At 40.5% G+C, this 22,063-nt stretch overlaps 1 pseudogene and 1 gene segment (V, D, J or C); both read left to right on the forward strand.

Annotated features, from left to right (window-relative positions):
- The first annotated feature begins 1,653 nt into the window (after nt 1-1,653).
- LOC144676344 (igW heavy chain V region W26 pseudogene) lies at nt 1,654-2,006 on the forward strand (annotated as a pseudogene).
- Nucleotides 2,007-3,132: 1,126 nt separating this feature from the next.
- LOC144676345 (Ig heavy chain C region-like) lies at nt 3,133-15,530 on the forward strand. The segment is given in 5 exon segments: nt 3,133-3,223; nt 9,091-9,390; nt 10,329-10,640; nt 14,256-14,561; nt 15,056-15,530. Coding segments are annotated over 5 exon segments (1,329 nt in total).
- The last annotated feature ends 6,533 nt before the right edge of the window (nt 15,531-22,063 follow it).

A 22,063-nucleotide genomic window follows, 5' to 3' on the forward strand; every position in this document is an offset into this window, starting at 1 on the left:
GAATGCCAGCTGAGCTGGTATCACACAGATATAAAGAACACATTAACTACTATAATACCAAGGTTTGATTCCTTTAATAAGTTTCTACTTTACCCAATGACCTGCAGTCGGCGGAGTTACAATGCCAGTCTGGAGACTGACTGACTGGGAACTCAAATTATTCACTGAAATGTTAGTACAATTGTAATGGCAGGCTTTATATTTTCATATGTAACCTGTTGGCACAGTTCGTTTTGGCACCTAAAAAGCTGAACACAACTGCTTTAATATCACCATAAATTCAATGATTTCTCTTCCTTGGTGAAAATTAACAACATCAAAAAAAAAAATCAAACTCGCGATGCCCCAAATCTCTGAATATAATTTCTGGTTTAGTGGTTTCAGCCTGATCGATATTGTTTTATCTGCGTTGCTAAATATATCCCCATTGTTTGTGGGCTGCATATCTCACATCAATAAGAAAGGTAGGCACGGTGATTTAATTCTCAAATAAATAGGGTTCGGCTGGACTGTGCAGTCTCATTACACAAAGACTCTTCGGCGTAAATCTCAATTTATCGCATTTAGAATAGTTCAGTGTGAAATGAAAGAACAATATTCGCACAGGTGAACTGAGATCCAGTGGAACTTTGATTCACGGAGGATTGTTTTAAAGCGAAGCTGCACATTTCACGATGAACCATATCTGAAATTAAGTGATATTACTCCGAAACATTGTATGTCCTGGGACAAATATCATCGCTCTCTCTGGACAAATATCAGTAACATTTGCATCTTCGATCCCACAGCTAGGGGCCAATGGAAATAAGAAAGACTTGCAGTTCCACAGTGCATTTCACAACCACAGGATACCTTAAAGCTCTTTACAGGCAATGAAGATTTTCTATTTCTAAATATATAATCACCAACGTAGTGCAAGGAAACATGGTCGTGAATGCGCGCACAGCAAGATCCAATACACTGCACTGCGATAAATCACCAGATAATATGAGTTTGGGATGTTGCCTGAGTGTTAAATATTGGCCCTGGACACAGGGGAGATCTCTCCTGATCTTCGAAATAATTACATGGGAGTGTTTAAGTCCATCTGAGAGGAATTGGACACTGAGCACATGTGAGGTGTTTATTGGGAATGCAAAGATTCGCCCTGAATCAATTTAAAACTAAACCTGCTTTGGAGACATAATATCTCATTCCAAAGGATAAATAGACAATCAAAAAAGATACATTTGTGGAACACGGATTATTAATGGTTAATAATTGTTTACACAGCTGGACCCAGACAGGAAAAGAGAGGAGGAGTCAGGCTGTTAACTGGGGGAGGAGAGTGACTCCCATTCTCCAGCTCTGACTCTCTCTCTCTCTTATTTGACTCTAGCCTGTATAAATAGCGGGACGGTTCAGCTCCTGGTTCACAATCCGCAGGTTTCGCTGAGACGGAGAGTCACGCTCCTAAGTCAGTTATACCCAGAGACTGAAGGATGGGATTTGCGCTGTGCCTTTGCTTCTTCTTGGCTTGTTCCACCTGTGAGTATCCCTGACTGTATAAGTGATACAACAGAAGTCTACTTCTTTTCTGATATCGCTTTGTTATTTCCATTCACTGATTTGATTGTTTTCTAATGTAATTACATTTTTTCCATTCGCTAACAGATGTCCAATCCGCCATCGTGCTGACCCAGCCGGCTTCAGAGACCGCCAAGCCCGGAGAATCTCGCAAACTGTCCTGTTCAGTGAGCGGGTTCAGTCTGGACAGCTACTATGTGAGCTGGGTTAAACAGGTTCCTGGGAAAGGGCTGGAGTGGCTCCTTGCTTACAGAAAACCCTCGGATACCACGTATTACACGCCTGGAGTCGAAGGTCGAATCATCCCATCAAGAACCTCGTCCACAACTTACATTGAGATCAAAAATCTGAGACCCGAAGACACCGCGAGGTATTACTGTGCAGGATACCACAGCGACCTGAACAAGCCCAGAGCTCGTACTGAAACTGCAAAAGAATAATTACAGTGAATCATAGGTCAGTATTAGCTCAAAATAGGTTAAGAGATGTGATTGAACCTAGATTGAAAAGTTACATTTTCCAAAGCAATAAAGTGGCGAAGAATAAAAACAAAATGTTGACTAACTCTGTATATTAAAGAGCATAGTTACCGCTTAGAATGTGCACAACTGACGACCAGGAGCCAAATGGAAATATTGGCAAATTATTATGTGAATGGGGATAATTTTAGCCTAAAGTTCTGCTCCTGAGTAAAACTCTTCGATGAAATGTAATCAAAATCTGCAAATCTTCTGCTGACTGAAAGGTTTTATTTCTTATAGGAACAATCAGTGAGTGAGAGCATTATTTGTGCTGGTGCGTGTCACTGTGGTACTACAGTGGGTCACGGTGCTGTGTATAGCGAACTCCTCATACAAATACCCCGGAGAGGGACTTTGATCAAATCTGCGATCAGTATCACACCAGGAAAGTCAAAGAAAATAAATATGACCAACAATAAGGGTTTGAAGGAACACTGAATTACGAAAAATGTATAAAAGTCTCCGTTTTTACTAATTTTGATTGTCTTGCTAAATAGGGGCATAGATGTTAAAGGCTTATTTCGATCAGCTTTATTAACATAATGAAGAGTTCTAACTGAAATATCACAATGATGTATTGCTACAGTATTCAGAATCAGGTTTCTCAGACCACTGTGGATTTGAATCTCTGTATTTCACATTTAACTGTCCGCCACAGTTTCTGACATGGTGCGTCTCACAGTGATACTGGGGGGCACAGCCGTTACTGTTAATGCAAAAACCTCATCGGGGCTAATTGATTGCATTTGGGTCAATGCATTTTTTCTTACAATACAACTATATTAATCAAAGCCCTGTCTGTGCCTGGAACTCTCCAACTGACAGGTTTCAAGAGGTGCTAAAGTGTTAATTATTAAATCATTGGTTGTTGATTTCAATGCATGATCATCAGTTACTCTGTGAAATACAAATAAAACAGTGTAATTTATAAAGTGTTAAAAAATATTTCACAATTTTACTTTTTTGATAAAGTCGGTCATGATTTTACTTTGCCTCTCCGTTTGTAACATTTAAATTAATATTGAATTTTTCCACTTGTGTGCAGAACTGGTTATTGTGTGACCCAGACCAGCAAATGTAACACTGTGACTATCTTGACTACTGGGGACAAGGGACCATGGTGACGGTGACTGCAGGTAAGAAACATGCCTTCATTCTGTGCTGTTGGATTTGCTTCATTGTTTCACATTTCTGTTTATTTTTATCATTAATGTGTTAACCGAAATTTTGTATTGGTGGATTCTATGTTGACAATGTTTCATTTAATTATGCTGCAAAGGGACGGAACAATTGTTCTGCTTCTCGGCAAAAAAAAAAGCTATGGGAGTTTTAAGGGCTTGTTTGAGTGATTTGCCTTTTATCTGCTGATGAGGCTTTGTGCCTGGCTTACTTTAAATACCTGAGTTTTGTTAAACAATTTTGTGTTTCTACCATGTTTAATCTCGGTGACATCTGATTTCTGCAAGTTTTCTAATCGACTGAAAGCATTGTGTTTAAAAGCGTTGGAAATAAGATTGTAGACAGGAAACCGAGTGCTATCAAAGTCAAAAATGTCATTTTAAACTACGGGTTTTACAATAAATGTTTGTCATGTTTATTTGTGTTAACTGCGCTGAAAAATATCAATATAATGTTGACGAATGTTCATCTTAAATAAGTGAAATGCTACCATAACTAAGAACAACAGAGTTAACACATTTCCTACCTGGGTCAGGTTTAAATGACATATTAAAATGCAGTAATATCGCCACATATTCTAAAATATACCGTGAAAATCAACACAATGCATTAAAAATGATCCATGGAAATACAATTCTTCTGCCATTGTTTCATATTGCTGTTTATTTCATAAATGACTTGTTCAATGAAAGGCGATTTCGGTGCGATGTATTGAGGTTTATTTGAAATGTTGCACCTGATTCTGCTGAAAGGGCTTAGGTAATTAAGCAGTTGTTGGATTCAGTCCCTCGGTGTTGTGATTTGGTGTTAAGTGCTGAGGAGAGTATGTGCCTGGGTTACTTTGAACAATTAAAGCTCGTGGACCTATTTGGTGATTCTACAACATATAATGTCGATCGCATCTACCGTGTGTTGGTTTTGTGCTTAAACCATTATGAAGGACAGTTATAGTTACAAAGCAGGCAGGCTTTTTAATCAATATTGATAGATATATTGATGCAGTTATATTTCAGTGCTAATTGCAGATTCAACAATTAATATTTTGCTTCCGATACTCCTATTTAATACTTGAGGTAATAATGCAATGTTAAGGTACATAAGCAGCGAATTTGAACTGTGATGGGGAGTTAAATGAATATAACTCAAACGGCTATAATGCGGCAATATTTCCCAATATAACAGCAATAAAAAATAATATTGTAGACATTTAGCAGATAATCTGTGCTATCCACAACTCTGCTGCAGAACGCAGCACAATTAATGGCAGCCGGACAAATGCAGAAGTTTCAGCAATTTCCATTGTTTTTTCTTAATATAATGCACACTGATCGCACTGCAGTGTTTAGTTCGAAGAGGGATTTTAAATTAATTGGTTCCTCCCTGGTTTACGCAGGTTGAAAGCTGCTAATTAATCATCAATATTAAATGTGTTTTGTAAATTGCAGCTAGCTAATTTAATATATCTGCCGGGTTGTTGAACCTTTGCTATGCAGCCAAACAGCGTTTCTCCTTCAATTTTGGTGTAGACCATTATCACTAAACCAATCTTAAACAGTTTGCAGCTAATGAATTGCTCAGTAATTTTATTTTAATTCAGAGAAAGTTCAGAATGCATAAGGCTGGAAATGGACAAACATTGCAATTGAAGCAGGTTGGCTTAATTATAAATGTAACTTCTGAATTGAAGAACAACAACCAATCTTGCAAAGCTGTGTGATATACGGGTTGAATTAAATGGGCGCTACCTTTAATTCTCATTAAAATCGTTGTTCTTTTTGCTCGTTGACTTTCAGTGTCTCAGGTGATGCAGAGGAATTGTTATCTCTCAGTTCTGCATTGATGGTTGTGGATCTTAATTTCAATAAGTAACATTATATATTTAAACAAAAAATGCTGAAAAAATACTCAGCAGGACTGGCAGCATCTGTCCATGGAGAAGCAGAGATCTGAAGAAGAGTCATACGGATTCGAAACGTTAACTCTGTTTTTCTCTGCACTGATGCTGCCAGACGTGCTGAGTTTTGCCAGCATTTTCCGTTTTTATATCAGATTCCCAGCATCCGCCGCATTTTATTTTCATTATCTATTTAAAACAAATTTACGTGCATTGTGTGGATTACGGGCATGGTATTTCGAAGCTTGGCTGTATTATTATCAAGGGGAGGCTCCGAAAATGGCGACAAACTGCCAGGGCTACATTAGTTATTAAAAATAAAACTGCTGTTGAAATGTGGGATGATATTTAAACTCCGAAGTCCCACTTTAGTGACTAGAGGATGATGCACTCCATTTTTATTACCGATATGAGTACCCGGATAGTGTTTAAAATTTTTTTTAGCTGCCCATTTATAAACCTATCATGTGAAATACACGTTTAGAACAGAAGAGCTTTTAGGTCGTGACAACATAGTCACAAACATGAAAAACTTACACGGGTGTAGGTATAGGAGCACATTCCTATAAATTTTTGATCATCTTAATTTATTAAAAGTAAAATAATATATTTATCCGAATGTGTATGGAATTATTTGTTTAAGAAGTGTCACCTTAATTTAATTGAGCCTATTATTAACAAGAGACAAATCAGAAGAAGAAGAAAATTATTAACTAATTTGGCATAATAGGGTATAATATCAACAATGTGAAAATAAAATCTAAGATCAGTGCAAATTCATTACAAAAAAAATCTCTCAAATGTGCTGTGCTGAGTCCAGGATTAAAGTTAAAACTCATGGTTGGAGAATTATTTAAAATTATTTTCAATTAACTTGGAAAGCAACATGTTTCTTACTCAGCTGCCTTCAGCTCCATTTGATGTTGCTGTACAATTTAATTAATTTCCTTCGTGTTTTGCCTCAGCAGTTTCAATGGTTACACATAATTCTGAAATTTATGTCAGTGAATATTCGGAGTTCAGTGTAAATATCTCCCGATTTGTTAAATTATTGCTCTGTTACAATGTCCCTGTTATAGACATAAATTACCCTGAATGTAAATTATTCTGATGTTCCTGTTTTCAGCCAAACTAACTCTAAGGCTGTTGTGAAAACTGTACACAGACAGGGAGAAATTGAGGCCCGTCAAAGGGAGTTTTTCAATTTAGAATCAGCTTAATTTCAAAGAAGTGACGTGGTCATAAATTTACAAAAGTTTTAATCAATTCAAACGGACTAATGGATACTGGAGAAATCTATCTTTAATAGAATGATTTTTGCATTGTTTATGTCTGTTCTGTTTCTATGTGCGTGATCACTGTGCGAGAAGCGTGAGCCTTCTGGCTGTTTGTGAACTTTCTGGTTCATTCTCCTGTATTTCAGGGAATTAATTTCGAACCATTTATTTAAGAAGTTTGTATATCCGAGAAAGGTGCAAGTCTGTTATTAAGTTTGAGAAGGTGTCTCAGAAATAAGATCAGTATCCCAGTTTGTGGAATGCAGAAGGAATGCGAAGTGTAGAAAGATATTTTTCCTGTTCAGTGTTTGCTGTATCAGAGCCGGTGGTTTGTTGATGGTCCAGTCTAAGCGTAAGTTTTAACTAACAATGCGGAATAAAGGGCGTTTTAGAATGCATCCCACCATTACTATTCCTGAAATACAGCGTTTCACAGGACTGTGCAAAGAGAGTTTTAGTATAATTCACCTGTTCTGTATCTGACATGAGCGTGTTGGCACTGTCAATGTTCAAGGAACTTTAACCAGTATCAAACTCATTGGGCGTGAGTTCTCCGAATGAGGTATGTAAAATTAAATGCCTCAATTCCTCCAATGAAGTAGCAGATCGTTAATTCAAAGTACATTTCATTCTAAAAAAAAAGCCAAGTTTCTGATGAAGGAATGATGATTAAACATTTTCAATAACAGATAACATTTGAATCAGATTGACCTGATCTAAAGTTCAATTTCAGGACAGTTAAATGAAGTGACTGTAACGTTACGTTCTGCGATATGATAGAATCTGGAAATAAATTGTGCAGCTTAAATAGACAGTATGGTGCCTTACTCCTTGTCTAATGCAATCTACTGTGGGAATGAAAGCTGGAAAAATATGAATTTAACTTAACTCAATGCACAACCTGATTCCAACTGCCCTAAGGACATTTGATGAACTATCATAGAAGCAGTTTTACTGTTGTTCTAAGGGCTTTACTAGAGCTGTGAATTTGATGTGGAACTTCAATGTTCTTCTCTCTTGCATCTAATCAATACAGTCTTTGAACTGTGAACATTTGATTGTGCAGTGTAGATGAAACGCCTTTTTCTGAACATGTATCTATTCATGCGTCCATTTTTCCATCCATCGATGCAAAGCTCAATATATTGATCGGTCTATCTATCTATCTATCTATTTATCTATCTATCTATCTATCTATCTATCTATCTATCTATCTATCTATCTATCTATCTATCTATCTATCTATCTATCTATCTATCTATCTATCTATCTATCTATCTATCTATCTATCTATCTATCTATCTATCTATCTATCTATCTATCTATCTGTCTGTCTGTCTGTCTGTCTGTCTGTCTGTCTGTCTGTCTGTCTGTCTGTCTGTCTGTCTGTCTGTCTGTCTATCTATCTGTCTGTCTATCTATCTATCTATCTATCTATCTATCTATCTATCTATCTATCTGTCTATCTATCTATCTGTCTATCTGTCTATCTGTCTGTCTGTCTATCTGTCTATCTATCTATCTATCTATCTATCTATCTATCTATCTATCTATCTATCTATCTATCTATCTATCTATCTGTCTATCTGTCTGTCTGTCTGTCTGTCTATCTATCTGCCTACGTGCTTACCTTGTCCATCTGTCTGTCTGTCTGTCTCTATCTTCTATCACTCTCTATCTCTTTCTCTATCTCTCTCTCTATCTATCTATCCATCCATCTGTTTATCTGACTGTCTCTCTCTCTCTTTCTCTATCTCTATCGATCGATAGATCTATCTATCTATCTGTTTGTCTATTTATCTATCGACCGATCTCTTTAACTCTCTATTTATCTATCTTTCTATGTATCTATCTATCTGTTTATCTAACCAAGATAGCTGATAATAATGGATTATTTGTAAACACATTGAGCATTGGCAACTTTGTAGAGTTAATTCAGAATTGTGATTGGCGGAAAGCCAACTGTCCATGCTATCAAATAGTCTCATTGAACAACTCATGGTCATGCTTTATAAAAGTGCTAAAAGTTTGTCTGTAAGTAATGAAGCTAGTCGGTCCACCGTTCGGAGTTACAGAATCTTTAAAGCAAATGCTGCCAAGCATCATCCAAGTTTATCCCCTGAAAACAGCAACATGTTGAACATGAAACTAGAATAGGTTAGTGTAAAAACCCCACTGTCCCACTGATGTCCTTCATGGAAGATAGTCGGCAATCCTGGCCCAGAGATAGCTAAATGTTGCTGCATTAAAATAGTCATTTGCTGCTGATAAGAGGTTGATAGTAAAATACTTTAAGCGAGAGCTCAGTGGAAATAATGTGGAAGGATCTAAAGTGAAAGTTTTTGAGGAATGATTGATGTTTTCTCAACAGAGGAACAAGGGCTGGAGGAAGCCCAGGTTACAATATGCCTTATTTATTTCTCTATTATGTGGCCTCATGGGCAGTATTTCCCTTTTCCGACTTGTGCCTCATCCTATGTACAAGACTGGCCATCATGGGGGCGTGTCCCATCGGGCATATCAACTCCTAAATGCAGTTTATGATCAGAGTATTTTGGAAATTAATTATACCAATATTAAACTTCGAACAAGTTGCCTATTTCATAAGCACGAAACATATGTTTAACTTGTTCAATTGACTCTTCATTCCCAGCGACACCGTCTGACCCCACCCTCTACGCTCTGCTCTCCTCCTGTGAACAAGCAAACACTGCCGGCTCCGTGACCTACGGCTGTTTGGCTGCGGACTACTCCCCCGAAATCACCAGCGTTTCCTGGAAGAAAGACCAAGAGACGATCAAAGCTGGATTGAAGACTTTCCCATCAGTGCTGAACAAGAAGGGGACTCACACCCTGAGCAGCCAGTTAACCATCACCGAATCAGAGGTTGGAAGTAGCAAAATCTACTGCGAGGTTCGACGGAGCGACTCGGTCTGGCTGAAGGAAATGCCAGGTTCGTGTTGTGGGATGCAAAGGGCGGCAGTGCCGGGGCTGGGTGAAGGGTGAATGTGGTCAGCAAATGAGTTATGTTTAAATTCTGCATCACATGGGTTAGAATGGAGTGAGAGTATTGTGTATAGTTCAGGTGCCCATATCACACTTAGTGTATTGTGGATACCACATCACACTTAGTGGATTGTGTAGAGTTCTGGCCTCCACATCACACTTAGTGTGACATGGACAGCTCTGGTCTCCGCATCACAGTTATTGTACTGTGGACAGTTTTGTTCTCCACATCACAATGTAGTGTACTGTGTATAATTAAGGTCTCCACATCACAATAGGTGTACTGTGTGCAGTTATCCCCTCCATATCACACCGAGTATACTGTATGTAGTTCTGGTTTCCACGTAAGGAGAATGCTACAGGGACGTTGCACTAGCAGCTAAACTACTTACAAGGACAATGCCAGAGCTGATAGATTACACCTGTCAAGTAACAACGAATAGGCTGGTGGTCTATTCTCGACAAAATAAAAATCTGTGGTGTGACCGAATAAAGGTCCCCATACTACTGAAATAATTTGATAGTTTAGACAAGAATTAGAGCTCATGTTTACAACAGAATGCTAAAAAAAAACAATTGGCAAATCTGAATCTTCTGTACACCAAGGATGAGCAGACTGTGGGACTCCTTGTAGGTGAGACGTTACTGAGACCCTGTTCAGGGGAATCTTAATAGATACATGAGGGAGATTGTAAAGGAGGTGGTTCTTACACTGCAAGATGAAGTAGAGCGAGAGGAAGTTCTTGTGGATCCTAAACTCCAGCATTGAACTATGGGGCCGGCTGGCCTGGTTCTGTCCTGAGGATTTTATGTAAATAGTTTTACAGTTTTTAATTGTTTGGTTTGAAGCAAAATTAATTCCAAATAATATGAATTTTCTTGCAGATATTGTGGTGCATCATCCAACTGTTCTCCTCACCGTGAGCCCCAGTGACGAAATCACAAGCAGCAGATTTGCAACCATCGTCTGTTCAATCGTTGATTTCAGTCCAAATTCAATCAACGTGAAGTGGCTGAAGAATGGACAGGCCATGATCTCGGGCTTCGTCACCTCTCCCGGCTTTGAAGTGAACGGGAATTTCTCGGCGACCAGTCGGCTGACAGTCCCCGCTGGTGACTGGTTCAGTCACACGCTCTATACCTGCCTGGTCACTCATAAAGGGGTCACTCAAAGCCGAAACATCACCAAACCTGATGGTAAGAGACACAACCCAAGAAATTTCAAGGCCATTCTTGGTGCCAATCTCTGTCCAAGCCAAGAATTATTTTTGAATGATTAAAATTCAGAGAATGTCTCCCATTTGCCAATTTGCCCGCTTGCGTTTCCTTCCAAAGGAAACAAAAACACACTGAAGTAATCCTATCATTTACACAGCGTCTTTATCAGCATCAGATTGTCCTAAAACACTTAACAGCCAATGAATGACCGTGAAAATGTGCTCATTGTCGTAAAGTAGAATATTCAGCAGCGATTTGCTGTACAACAGTTTCCTATAAACTGGGACATGATGCTGACTGGATTTATTTATTTATTAATTGATTTCATTCTGTATGTTGAGGGACACATGTTGTCCAGCAAACAGACACACTTTAGCTAAGCATTTAGATTTTTTTTTCCAGATTTCCAGCAATATTTGGATTTTAGAACTAAATAACATTTTTGGTTTTGCTGCTGGGGATGGTTCAAAGTAACTCAGGAGGGGCGTAGGAACAAGGAGTGAATGTCAGAGAGTAATACCAGGGTGCATGGAATTCTGGGAGAGGCAGCTAACACTAAAATAGGGTATAGTCAGTTAATAGATGGAGTCAGGAGAAGGGAGCATGCAATGAAGCCTAAATCAGTGTTGCACTGCATGTATGTGAATGCACGGAGTATAGTTAATAAAATTTGGGAGTTACTGTCGTAGATTGTCTTGTGGGATTATGATGTTAGGGCGATAACGGAGATAACAGTAAGCTTAAGGAAGGGCAAAATTGGGTGTTAAATATTCCTGGTTACAAGATGTTCAGAAAAGACAGGAGAGGGCATAGAAACGGGGTGGGGTGGTCGTGGCGTTTTTGGTTAAGGAGAATATTGCAATACTGGAGAAAAAAATGTGTCAGGCGATTCAAGGACAGTGCCAATTTGGCTGGAGCAAAGGAATAAGAAGGGTGCAATTACATTGCTGGGTGTAATGTATAGACCGCAATAGCCAGTGGGAAGATGGAGAGGAGCATGGAAATAACAGAGAAGTGCAAACATCATCGAGTAGTTATAATGGAGGGGGGAGGGGTTCATTACCCGAATATATACTGGGATAGTGGTACCGTAAGGGGCAGTGAGGGAGCAGCATTCCTAGATTATACTCTGGAGAATTTCCTACAGCTGTGTGTGTCCAGTGCAAGAAGAAAGGAGGCACTGCCTGACATCGTTCTTGGGAATGAGGTGGGCCAAGTAAATAAACTGACAGGAGGGGGGCATTTAGGGGACAGTGATCATTGTATCATAAGGTTTAGGATGACGGTGGAAAATCACATTGATCAATCCAGGGTAAGAATAGTCAACTTGCAGAGAGCGGACTTCAATGGGGCAAGAATGGGGCTGGGCCTGATAGACTGGAACCAAAGGTTGGTGGGAAAAACAGTAGCTGAACAATGGGCTAACTTCAAAGAGGAGATGGTTTCGGCACAGTAAAAGTATGTTCCCTCAAAAGGGAAGGTCTGGAGAAGCCAATCCAGAGCTCCCTGGATGTCAATAGGGATAGAAATTAAATTAAGGAAGAAAAGAATTGCTTACAGCAGGTGTCGGGAAGCAAATACATTTGAGAACCAAACTGAATACAGAAGGTTCAGAAGGGATGTGTAAAAGCAAATACGAGAAGCAAAGAGAGATTATGAAAAAAGACTGACAGCTAACGTAAAAGGAAATCCCAATGTATTCTATAAGCATATGAATGGTAAAAGGGTTGTAAAAGGAGGAATAGGCCGATTAGGGATCAAAAAGGAGATTTAAACATAGAGGCAAGAGGCATGGCTGAGATGTTAAATGAATACTTTGCAGCTGTCTTTACCTACGAGGTAGATGCTGCCCAGGCCGTGGTGACAGAGGAGGAAACTCAGTCACTAGAAGGGTTTAAAATTGATAAGGAGGAGGTATTGCATCAGCTGTCGGCACTTAAAGTTGATAAGGCACCGGGACCGGGTGAGATGCGTCCAATAGAACTGAGGGAAGTGAGAGTGGAAATTGCAGAGACCCTGACAATAATTTTTCAGCGTTCCCTGCATTTGGGGGAGGTGCTGGAGGACTGGAGAATTGCAAATATTGTTCAACAAAGTTTATAAAAGTCTGCCCTGCAATTACAGACGAGTCAGTTTAACATCGGTGGTGTGGGAACTTCTGGAAACAATTATTCCGGATGGAATTAATATCATATGGGATAATGTAGATTGATTAGGAAAAGTCATCATGGATTTATTAAAGGGAAATCCTGTACAACTAACTTGCTGGAGTTTTTTCAAGAGGTAACAGAGATGGTTAATGAGGGCAAGGCAGTTGATGTGGTCTATATGGACTTCCAAAAGGCATTCGATACAACACACAACAGACCTGTGAGGAAAGTTATAGATCATGGAATTAAAGGGACAATAGCTAAGTGGATAAATATTTATATATATAAATGATGTAGATCTTGGTTTGCAGGGGACAGTTTAAAGGTTTGTGGACGACGCAAAACTTGGGAGAATTTGGGGAAATGTGATGTCACACTGACAAAGCAGGCAGTCCCGGGCCTTAACAGTTGATGTTGAAGTTGGTACCTCTCACAGTACAGTACTCGATCAGTACTACATTTCTGGTATCAGAAGCTACACTTGTGTTCAAACATCTGGAGTGGGGATTGAACCCATGTTCTTTCTGAATCCGAATCTCCCGGTGTCCAGGATTCCATCAACTCACAAAACACGGTGACATTTTGTTCAAAAGTTGGACAGTGAGTGAGGAGTCATTGGTTTTAGTTTTATCCGAAAATGATTGTTCATATTGTGAGTAGGATTGGTGTCTGCAGGCCTTTACTGGTAATTGCCCACGACTTCAATTCCGACAAAGATGTGCACTTTATTTCTGCTGCTGGTTTCAGATTGAGCAGCTCTGATATCAGTTTGCATCGTCTCGGCTGCATTCCTTTGAGTACAAGAGTCTAATGAGTGATCGAATTCCGGTGTTTCGGTTAATTAATGAAATTGGAAAAGGGGAGAAAGAGTTTAGTCCTCCAAATTAGAGATAGAAAAATTCTGAGGAAGGCGATTTTGGCAACATTTTCCTCACACTGTGAAATATTATCACTTTCATTTACCCCAAGAATTTCTGAGGCTGGGAATCAATTGACATTTCAAAAAAAGAGATTAACATTTTTTTTTAAATGTTATCGCACGTGACAGAACGGGGAGGATAAATGGGTTAAGGCGCACATTATTCTTACAGAGAGACATAGAGAGCTGTATGGTCTCCTCCTGTGCTGTGAGCATTCTATCATTCACTGATTCCTTCATTTCGGGACGAGTGATAATCTGTCTTTCAAACGATTGTACCTGAATTTATTCGCATTGTTGGACTGGCATTTGGTTTATCCAGTCCCAGTGGTTCTGGCTGGAAATTCCCATGGAATGTTATGGAGTCTCCCGGAATTATTGCAAGTCACTGACCTTCAAATAATGAAGGCGTTAACACGGCAGCGGCAGGTCAAATAAATATTCCCGTCGTGAGAGTGAAAGCTGAAAACTGGGTTTCTGATTCTGAAGATGATGTTTTGGTTGACATTCATTTCTGCTTCACAGTTTCCGACTGCACCGATCCCGTAATTACTCTACAGCCACCGCCAATAGAACAGGTCTTACTGGAGGCGACAGTGACCTTAACCTGCATCGTGAGTAACGCCCCTTATGGAGTCCTCGTGTCCTGGACACAAGAGCAGAAGCCTTTGAAATCAGAGATTGCTGTCCAGCCGGGAAAGGATCCTAATAGCGTGGTCAGCAACCTGAACATCTCAACACAAGCCTGGCTGAGTGGGGCTGAGTTCTACTGCGTGGTGAGCCATCAGGATCTGCCGACTCCTTTAAGAAATTCCATCCACAAGGAAGAACGTAAGTGGTGAGAATGAATCAATAAGTGAGCCAGTGTGCAAATTCCCAGTGTAAGTTTAAGAACCAATAATTAGTGTACAGTGCATTAATGAGCTAGTCTGATTGGTAATTCCACTAACTAAAATCCCTAGGCCTGTACATGAAGCATTCCAGCAGTAAATTCATAAGTAGGTGAATGAACAAGAAACTGTACTGCAGGGTTTGATGATATAAGGTGGGAGGAGCTTGGTGTACAGTTTAGACACCAGCACAGAACCGTTCCGCCGAATGGCCTGTTACTGATGAAACTTTCCAATCCAATCCCGCATATTCTCAGTGTAAATGATTGCATCCACATCTGCTCCGAGCTAGAAAGCCGGTCAGACCCTAAAGTGGAAAATGGAGATCTTGAAAAGTCAAAACAAAACACATTTCTCTCACAATCTAACCACCGGTGTCATTTTCTCTGGAATTCTCCAGTTTTTTTTTTGACATTTATTGTAAATTTTTTGCAGCTAAATATCCGCGGGAACCATCCGTCTCTGTCCTCCTGCCCCCGGCTGAAGATGTCTCCGCTCAGAGATTCATCTCCCTCAGCTGCTTAGTGAGAGGTTTCTCCCCCCGAGAGATCTTCGTCAAGTGGACCATCAATGACAAGCCGGTGAATCCGGGGAACTACAAGAACACCGAGGTGATGGCGGAGAACGGCAATAACTCCTTCTTCATGTACAGCCTGTTATCCATTGCAGCGGAGGAGTGGGCCAGCGGCGCTTCTTACTCCTGTGTGGTGGGACATGAAGCGATTCCCTTGAAGATCATCAACAGAACGGTTGATAAATCCAGCGGTAAACCGAGTTTTGTGAACATTTCCCTTGCACTGATGGACACCGTTAATTCATGTCAATGAGAATCTATCGCTTACATTTCGTACTTTAGTAGAAATAATAAAGTATTTTCCTCCAATTGTGAATTAAATACACAGCTACTTAATTAATTGTGTTTTCTAGTTTTGCTAATGTTAGGCCTGTTTAGTTGATGTCGGGAATTTACAGGTCTCAGACCCGAGTCTTGTACAATCAGTGCACCCAGCTCAGATACACCCTGGGTTAGAGACAGAATAATTCTCATCCATTACAGAATTCTGCAAAGTTACTTCACCAACTTGCCCCTCGCTGAGGTGAATTCTGACAATGTCCCATTTCCCACCAGCACACACAGCAGCAGCATTTAGATCCCGTTGTTCCTGTTTAATGTCCATCCATTCAAAGTTCTACCAGCTGGAAGTTGCCGCATCGCACCCACTGGGAACTGAAGTGAGGGTCACACGGGAACGCTAAATGTTACTCCACTTAACCAACATAGAAAGGGGGGAGGGCATTAGTTAACGCAATGTACCAGCACCTCCCCAACAGAGACAACCGGAGGGGAAATTGTTTAGCCAACGAGAGGGAGTGAAGAGGGGAACATTAACTCACTAAACTCCCAGTCCCAGGGCAGAGGGTTTAGAAGTGAACAGCTGTCTATGATATGGGTTCAGGTACAAGGCGGCTTCTAGATTCCTGCGCTCATATTGTAATCTTCAATCATGGCAAACATAGTGCAACATGATATTTTTGAAACGCTTTTCAATCTCCTGTTCTTGTGAATCATAAGATGCCAATGATTTCTCATAATCCAAAACTGAACTGCTGATTCAATCCTTCCCATTTTTCCAGTTATGTTCCTAATGTTTCTGGGTACTTCTGTTTAATTCTTGCATTCTATCGCTTGATGTCTCATTGAACCCCACAGAAAACACATTCATTCACAGAAAAGAGAATAGTGTTCTCCATCGATCATACCTTCACGGTCAGGCCACGTTTTTCATGTTCAGAGATATGTGGAAAAATAATAAAAAAAGCACAACACTGACACAAGCTCATAAACACACACGCACACAAACACACACACACGGACTCACAAACAAACACACACACGCACACACACGCACACACACACACAACAAAGGCACACATGCATTCTGACTCAAGATCTCTCTCTCTCCCAGACAAACACATACAGAGGCACACAGGCACAAACACACGCACACACAAACACTGACAGGAAAAAAATGCACACAAACACTAGTACATAAAAATACACTCACACATACAGGCTCACACACACACACACAAATACACACACACAGACAAAGACAGACTCACACACACCCTGACACATGATCACACACACACACACACACACACAACAAAGGCACACACGCATTCAAACACAAGATTTATCTCTCTCTCTCTCTCTCTCACAGACAAGCACACACACAGGCACAAACACGTGCACACACAAACACTGACAGAAAAAATGCACACACACTGGTACGTAAAAATACACACACACACACACTCGCAAACACAAACACACGCGCACACACACACACACACACACACGCAGACTCTCTCACACACGCGCACACACAATCTCTCAAAGACACACACACACACCCTGGCAGAAGGTCACACACACACACAACAAAGACACTCATGCATTCTGAAACAAGATGTCTCTCTCCATCTCAGAGACAAACACACACAGAGAGACACAGAGACAAACACACGCACATGCAGACACTGACAGAAATAATGCACACACTGGTACATAAAGGTACACACACACACAAACAAACACAGACACACGCAGCCACATGCTGACGCAAGCTTATAAGCACACACAAACGCAAAGAAGCACACACACAATCTGACTCAAGTTCTCTCTCACGCACACACAAATATGCACACATACAGACACAAGCACAAACAAGCGCATACGCGGACACAAACAAAATTGCATACACACACGTAGACAAAGGTAGGCACACACACACGCACACACACACACACACAAACGCACACCCGCTAGATCATGCACACATGCCTGAACACATAAACACAGACTGACATACACACAGACAGACAAAAGCAAACAGACAGGCACAGAGGCGCACACACGCACACACACAAACATACATAAACAAACACACACATACACACACACACACACAAACATACATAAACAAGCACACACATCCACACACAAACGCAAACACACACAAACATACATAAACAAGCACACACACACACACCACTAGATCATGCACACATGCCCGAACACATAAACACAGACTGACATACACACAGACAGACAAAAGCACACAGACAGACAGAGAGGCACACACACACAAACATACATAAACAAGCACACACATTCACATACACACACACACACACACACAGACATTGACACAGATATGCGTACACACACGCACTTACAGACACTCAAACACATGCATAAACGAGCACACATACAGGCACACACAGGCATCCACATGCAGGCAGACAGACACACACACAAACACACATATATACATAGAGACAAAGACACACTCGCACACACACAAGCACACACAATCACACAAGCATATACACACACCCACGCACAAGCACACACACCTGCGCACAAGCGCACACACACACACACACACACACACACACACATACATATACAAAAAAGTCACACAATCAAAAGACACGTGTAAACACACACCTCCACACGCTGATAAATATACACCCACAAACACACACACAGGCAGAAGATCACACACACACACACAAACATACACAGGCACACAGAAACACACACACACACAGACGCACACACGCATATACTTACACACATTTCCACACACACACAGGTTCATACACACACAAGGAAAAAGAGACACACATACACAAACACACACACGCATACACACACACACACACACACACACAGACAGACACACACACACATACACATACGTACACAAGCACCAGCATACATACACACAGATGCTTATGCACAGAGCCACACACACACAAGCACACACAAATGCACATGCAAACACTGACCCACACACTAATAAACATACACAGGCAAACACACAGGCATACACACAAACAAACCCACACACACACTCACAAGAGCACATATATACACAGAAAACATGCAGTCATGCACACTCACAGTAAAACACCACAAACATGCACATATGCAAACACATACTCACAAATATACACACACACTCAGCAAACAGTCAAACACACATACATACACAGGTGCACACACAAACACCACACACACACACATGCACACAGACACGCACACACACACACACACACACACACGCAAACACCTAAAAACGCAGATACTCTCTCACACACATGCCCTCACAGTCACACACTTACAAACATGTGTACGCACACAAACACATATGCATATATACACACACAACAGACACAAATACAGATGTACACAACCCCGTTTGCAGACTCATACAGGACATGTAAACATACACATGAACATGTTCATTACTATGCTTCAATGAACACAACAATATAGATCTAAAGACACACTATCACACACAATAATACACTTACATAGGCATTTCTACAAACACATTAAAACATTGACACACGGGCACACAGACACACAGATGATCAGACCTAACATTTTCAGAAACACAGAACAAGAAACAACTGAATATATTCACGCACTCATAAAAAAAAACATAAACACACGCTTTAGTACACATGGACACGTAAACATACATAAACACATCGTTATAAATATCCATCAACGCATACATAAATGCACACCTTAACATACTCACACGCTCATGGGGTCACCATTATTAACATAGCCAACATAGAATATAAAAAGGCACAATATCAGATATATTAACAGGCATGGAAATAAACAAACTCTTTAACACAGACATTAATAAGTGAACATAAAGATTAACGCATAAAGTCACATTAACACACTGATACACACACATTTACAAATGAACAAACATACACACACAGGAGCGCCACACATAAATAAGCATATCAACACTCATGCCACATGAACACACACATCAACCCTCATATTACATGGCACATAAACACAGTTAAAGGCAGAGCAAGAGATACTCCTGCACACATATGCAAATATTAAAAAACAAAGGCAAATGCCAAGCTACAGACGAAAGAATAATACAAATATATTTTGTTAACGGACACATCTTCCAAAAATTTCTGGGAGCACATAAAGACCCAGGAAACACACTGAAGCAATGTTCTTAATTGTAAATTGATTTAAGTTAATTATATGCCAAACATTCCCATCACAAATAAACAAATAAGATGAAAATTCAAAAAAGATATCTTACAGAGTTCAGAGTCTCGGAATTAGTAGCTATCAGTACCTATCATTAAAATAATTGTTATCAATTGGTAAACCTCCTGCAATTTCCATCATAATATAATCAAAAGATAGGTCAGTACGAAATTTGTTCCAAAATAAACTGGTGTCGAAGGGGAAAAGAACACGTTTTCCAATAGGGAAAGGATGAGGAATGTAAAGTGAGAACAGCTGTGGAGTTAGTAACAGACAGAGATTGCTGAGAGTCACTAATTCATTAATAGATATGTATTGAAAATTGAATTAGAGAACAAACCAATTGCTTGAGGAAGATACAATACAATTAATATATATATAAAAAAACAGCAAGACACCCTCGATTAATAAGAATGTAATTAAAATTTCTCGGTTCTATCCCTGCAGATTCCACAGACCGTATGTGGATTGAAGAAAATGAGGACGATAACGGGAACATCTGGACAACCGCTTCCACATTCATTGTCTTGTTCTTCCTGAGCATTTTCTACAGCACTGCCGTCACTCTGGTGAAGGTGAGAAGATTCAATCCACTAACACTACAATCTGACAGAAGCGGTTTGAAAACTTTCTAAATGTTTCAACAACTAAAAACTATAACATAAATGCACCAGATCATAAACATCTGCTTCATTATTTTCTCCCTCTTTTACAGATCAAGTGATCGGTTGAATTTCGGACCCAGTAGCTTTTCCTCAGCTGTTCATTAAGATCTCTGTATTCCAATTTAAAATATGTTCTCTTGGTGATCCCGAATCTGTAACCGAACCTGTAACAGTATTTCCGTTTCCCTGTATGAAATGTGCGAGATGATAATGGTTGTAATGTAATTGTAGCATCTAATTTCCCTGGAGTTAGGATTTCAATTGTAATTAAGTAACTTTTCTCATTCCTTATTCACTATTGTTCCCTTCCCTTTCCGTTAAGCCGCTGTTTTCTCTTTCTGATCTAGGTTCCAGTGGTACATACAGTTTACCAACTTAGAGCGCATGTGTTCTGTTCTCAATGTGACCTCAGGCGTTATACTCACTTCTGTTAACTTTAAAATAAACTTTCCTGTAAAATATCCTCTGACATTGCGAATAAATCTGGAATGAAAAGTGAACTAACTGTGACTTTGCTGAATTCCTTTCTCCAAGACCCATCGACACTGTTCCATTTTCCCTATTACACGTTTCTCCCAGCTTTACTGGTCCTGTCTGGGATCTATTTGCCCACAAGTCTCCACTAGGCCGCCCATCGGTGTATCGAGGCCTTTACCTCTGCCTGTTTCTGGCAATTGCCAGAGGTAGAATGATTGAACTGGGAGGGTCACCTCAGTGATTTCACTCATACTCTGGGTGGCCACAGTCATATGTCAGGCAATTCTAAAGAGCAGGAATCGGCTTCATCAGAGGCTGATACACGACAGGATATTTAAGCAGAAAACTTCCTTAACAGTGCCCCATTCAACACTCCCACGGTTGGTGCAGCCAGGGTCATAAACAGGGTAAAGATCCCTCTGCATTATCCGATTAAACACTTTGAAGGCGGGGATCCACGGGCTAAATAAATAACACAGGCAGAACAGGGAGCACAAACCAAGGAGAGTCTCCAGAGACTGGGAAGTGCCTGGCACTGATATATGATCGAGTGCAAATCCTGTAAATTATTACAGAGCTTTAGGTCTCTTGGACATTCCGGGGGGACAGAACCGCGAAAATGCCAAAGACGGGGTTCCACGTTATGCAGCAAGTAAACATAAACATGAGGCTTGTTCCCAGATCCTGGGGCCGATCGGATACTGAGACACTGGCTTCGCATTTTCTCTTAAATACACAAACAGTGATTTCCCGCACCCAACCCAAACCCACCCCTTTCTGTTAAACCGATACACGGTCCACGTCCAGGTAAACACATTGGCCGTGCACTTCCACCTTTTCTGTTAAGTCCATTAGCCCTGTCATTCTCCCTTCAGCTTTGATAATGAACTGTCTCCCTTATCAGCTCATTCCCTCTGATACCATCTCCCTGAACTGACTGAACATCACCCCAGGGATCCTCTCCCCCTGCTCCACTCCCTCTGATAACATCTCCCTGAACATCACCCCAGGGATCCTCTCTCCATGCTCCATTCCCTCTGACACAATCTCCCTGAGCTAACTGAACATCACTCCAGGGATTCACTCTCCCTGTGAGATAGAGACTGTCTGAGATAGTGTGTGTGTGAGGGAGAGTGTGTGTGGGGGAGAGTGTTTGTGAGGGAGAGTATGTGTGTGAGAGAGAGCGTG

Source organism: Cetorhinus maximus, unplaced genomic scaffold (genome assembly GCF_964194155.1).
Source record: "Cetorhinus maximus unplaced genomic scaffold, sCetMax3.hap1.1 HAP1_SCAFFOLD_1535, whole genome shotgun sequence".
Lineage (NCBI taxonomy): Eukaryota > Metazoa > Chordata > Chondrichthyes > Lamniformes > Cetorhinidae > Cetorhinus > Cetorhinus maximus.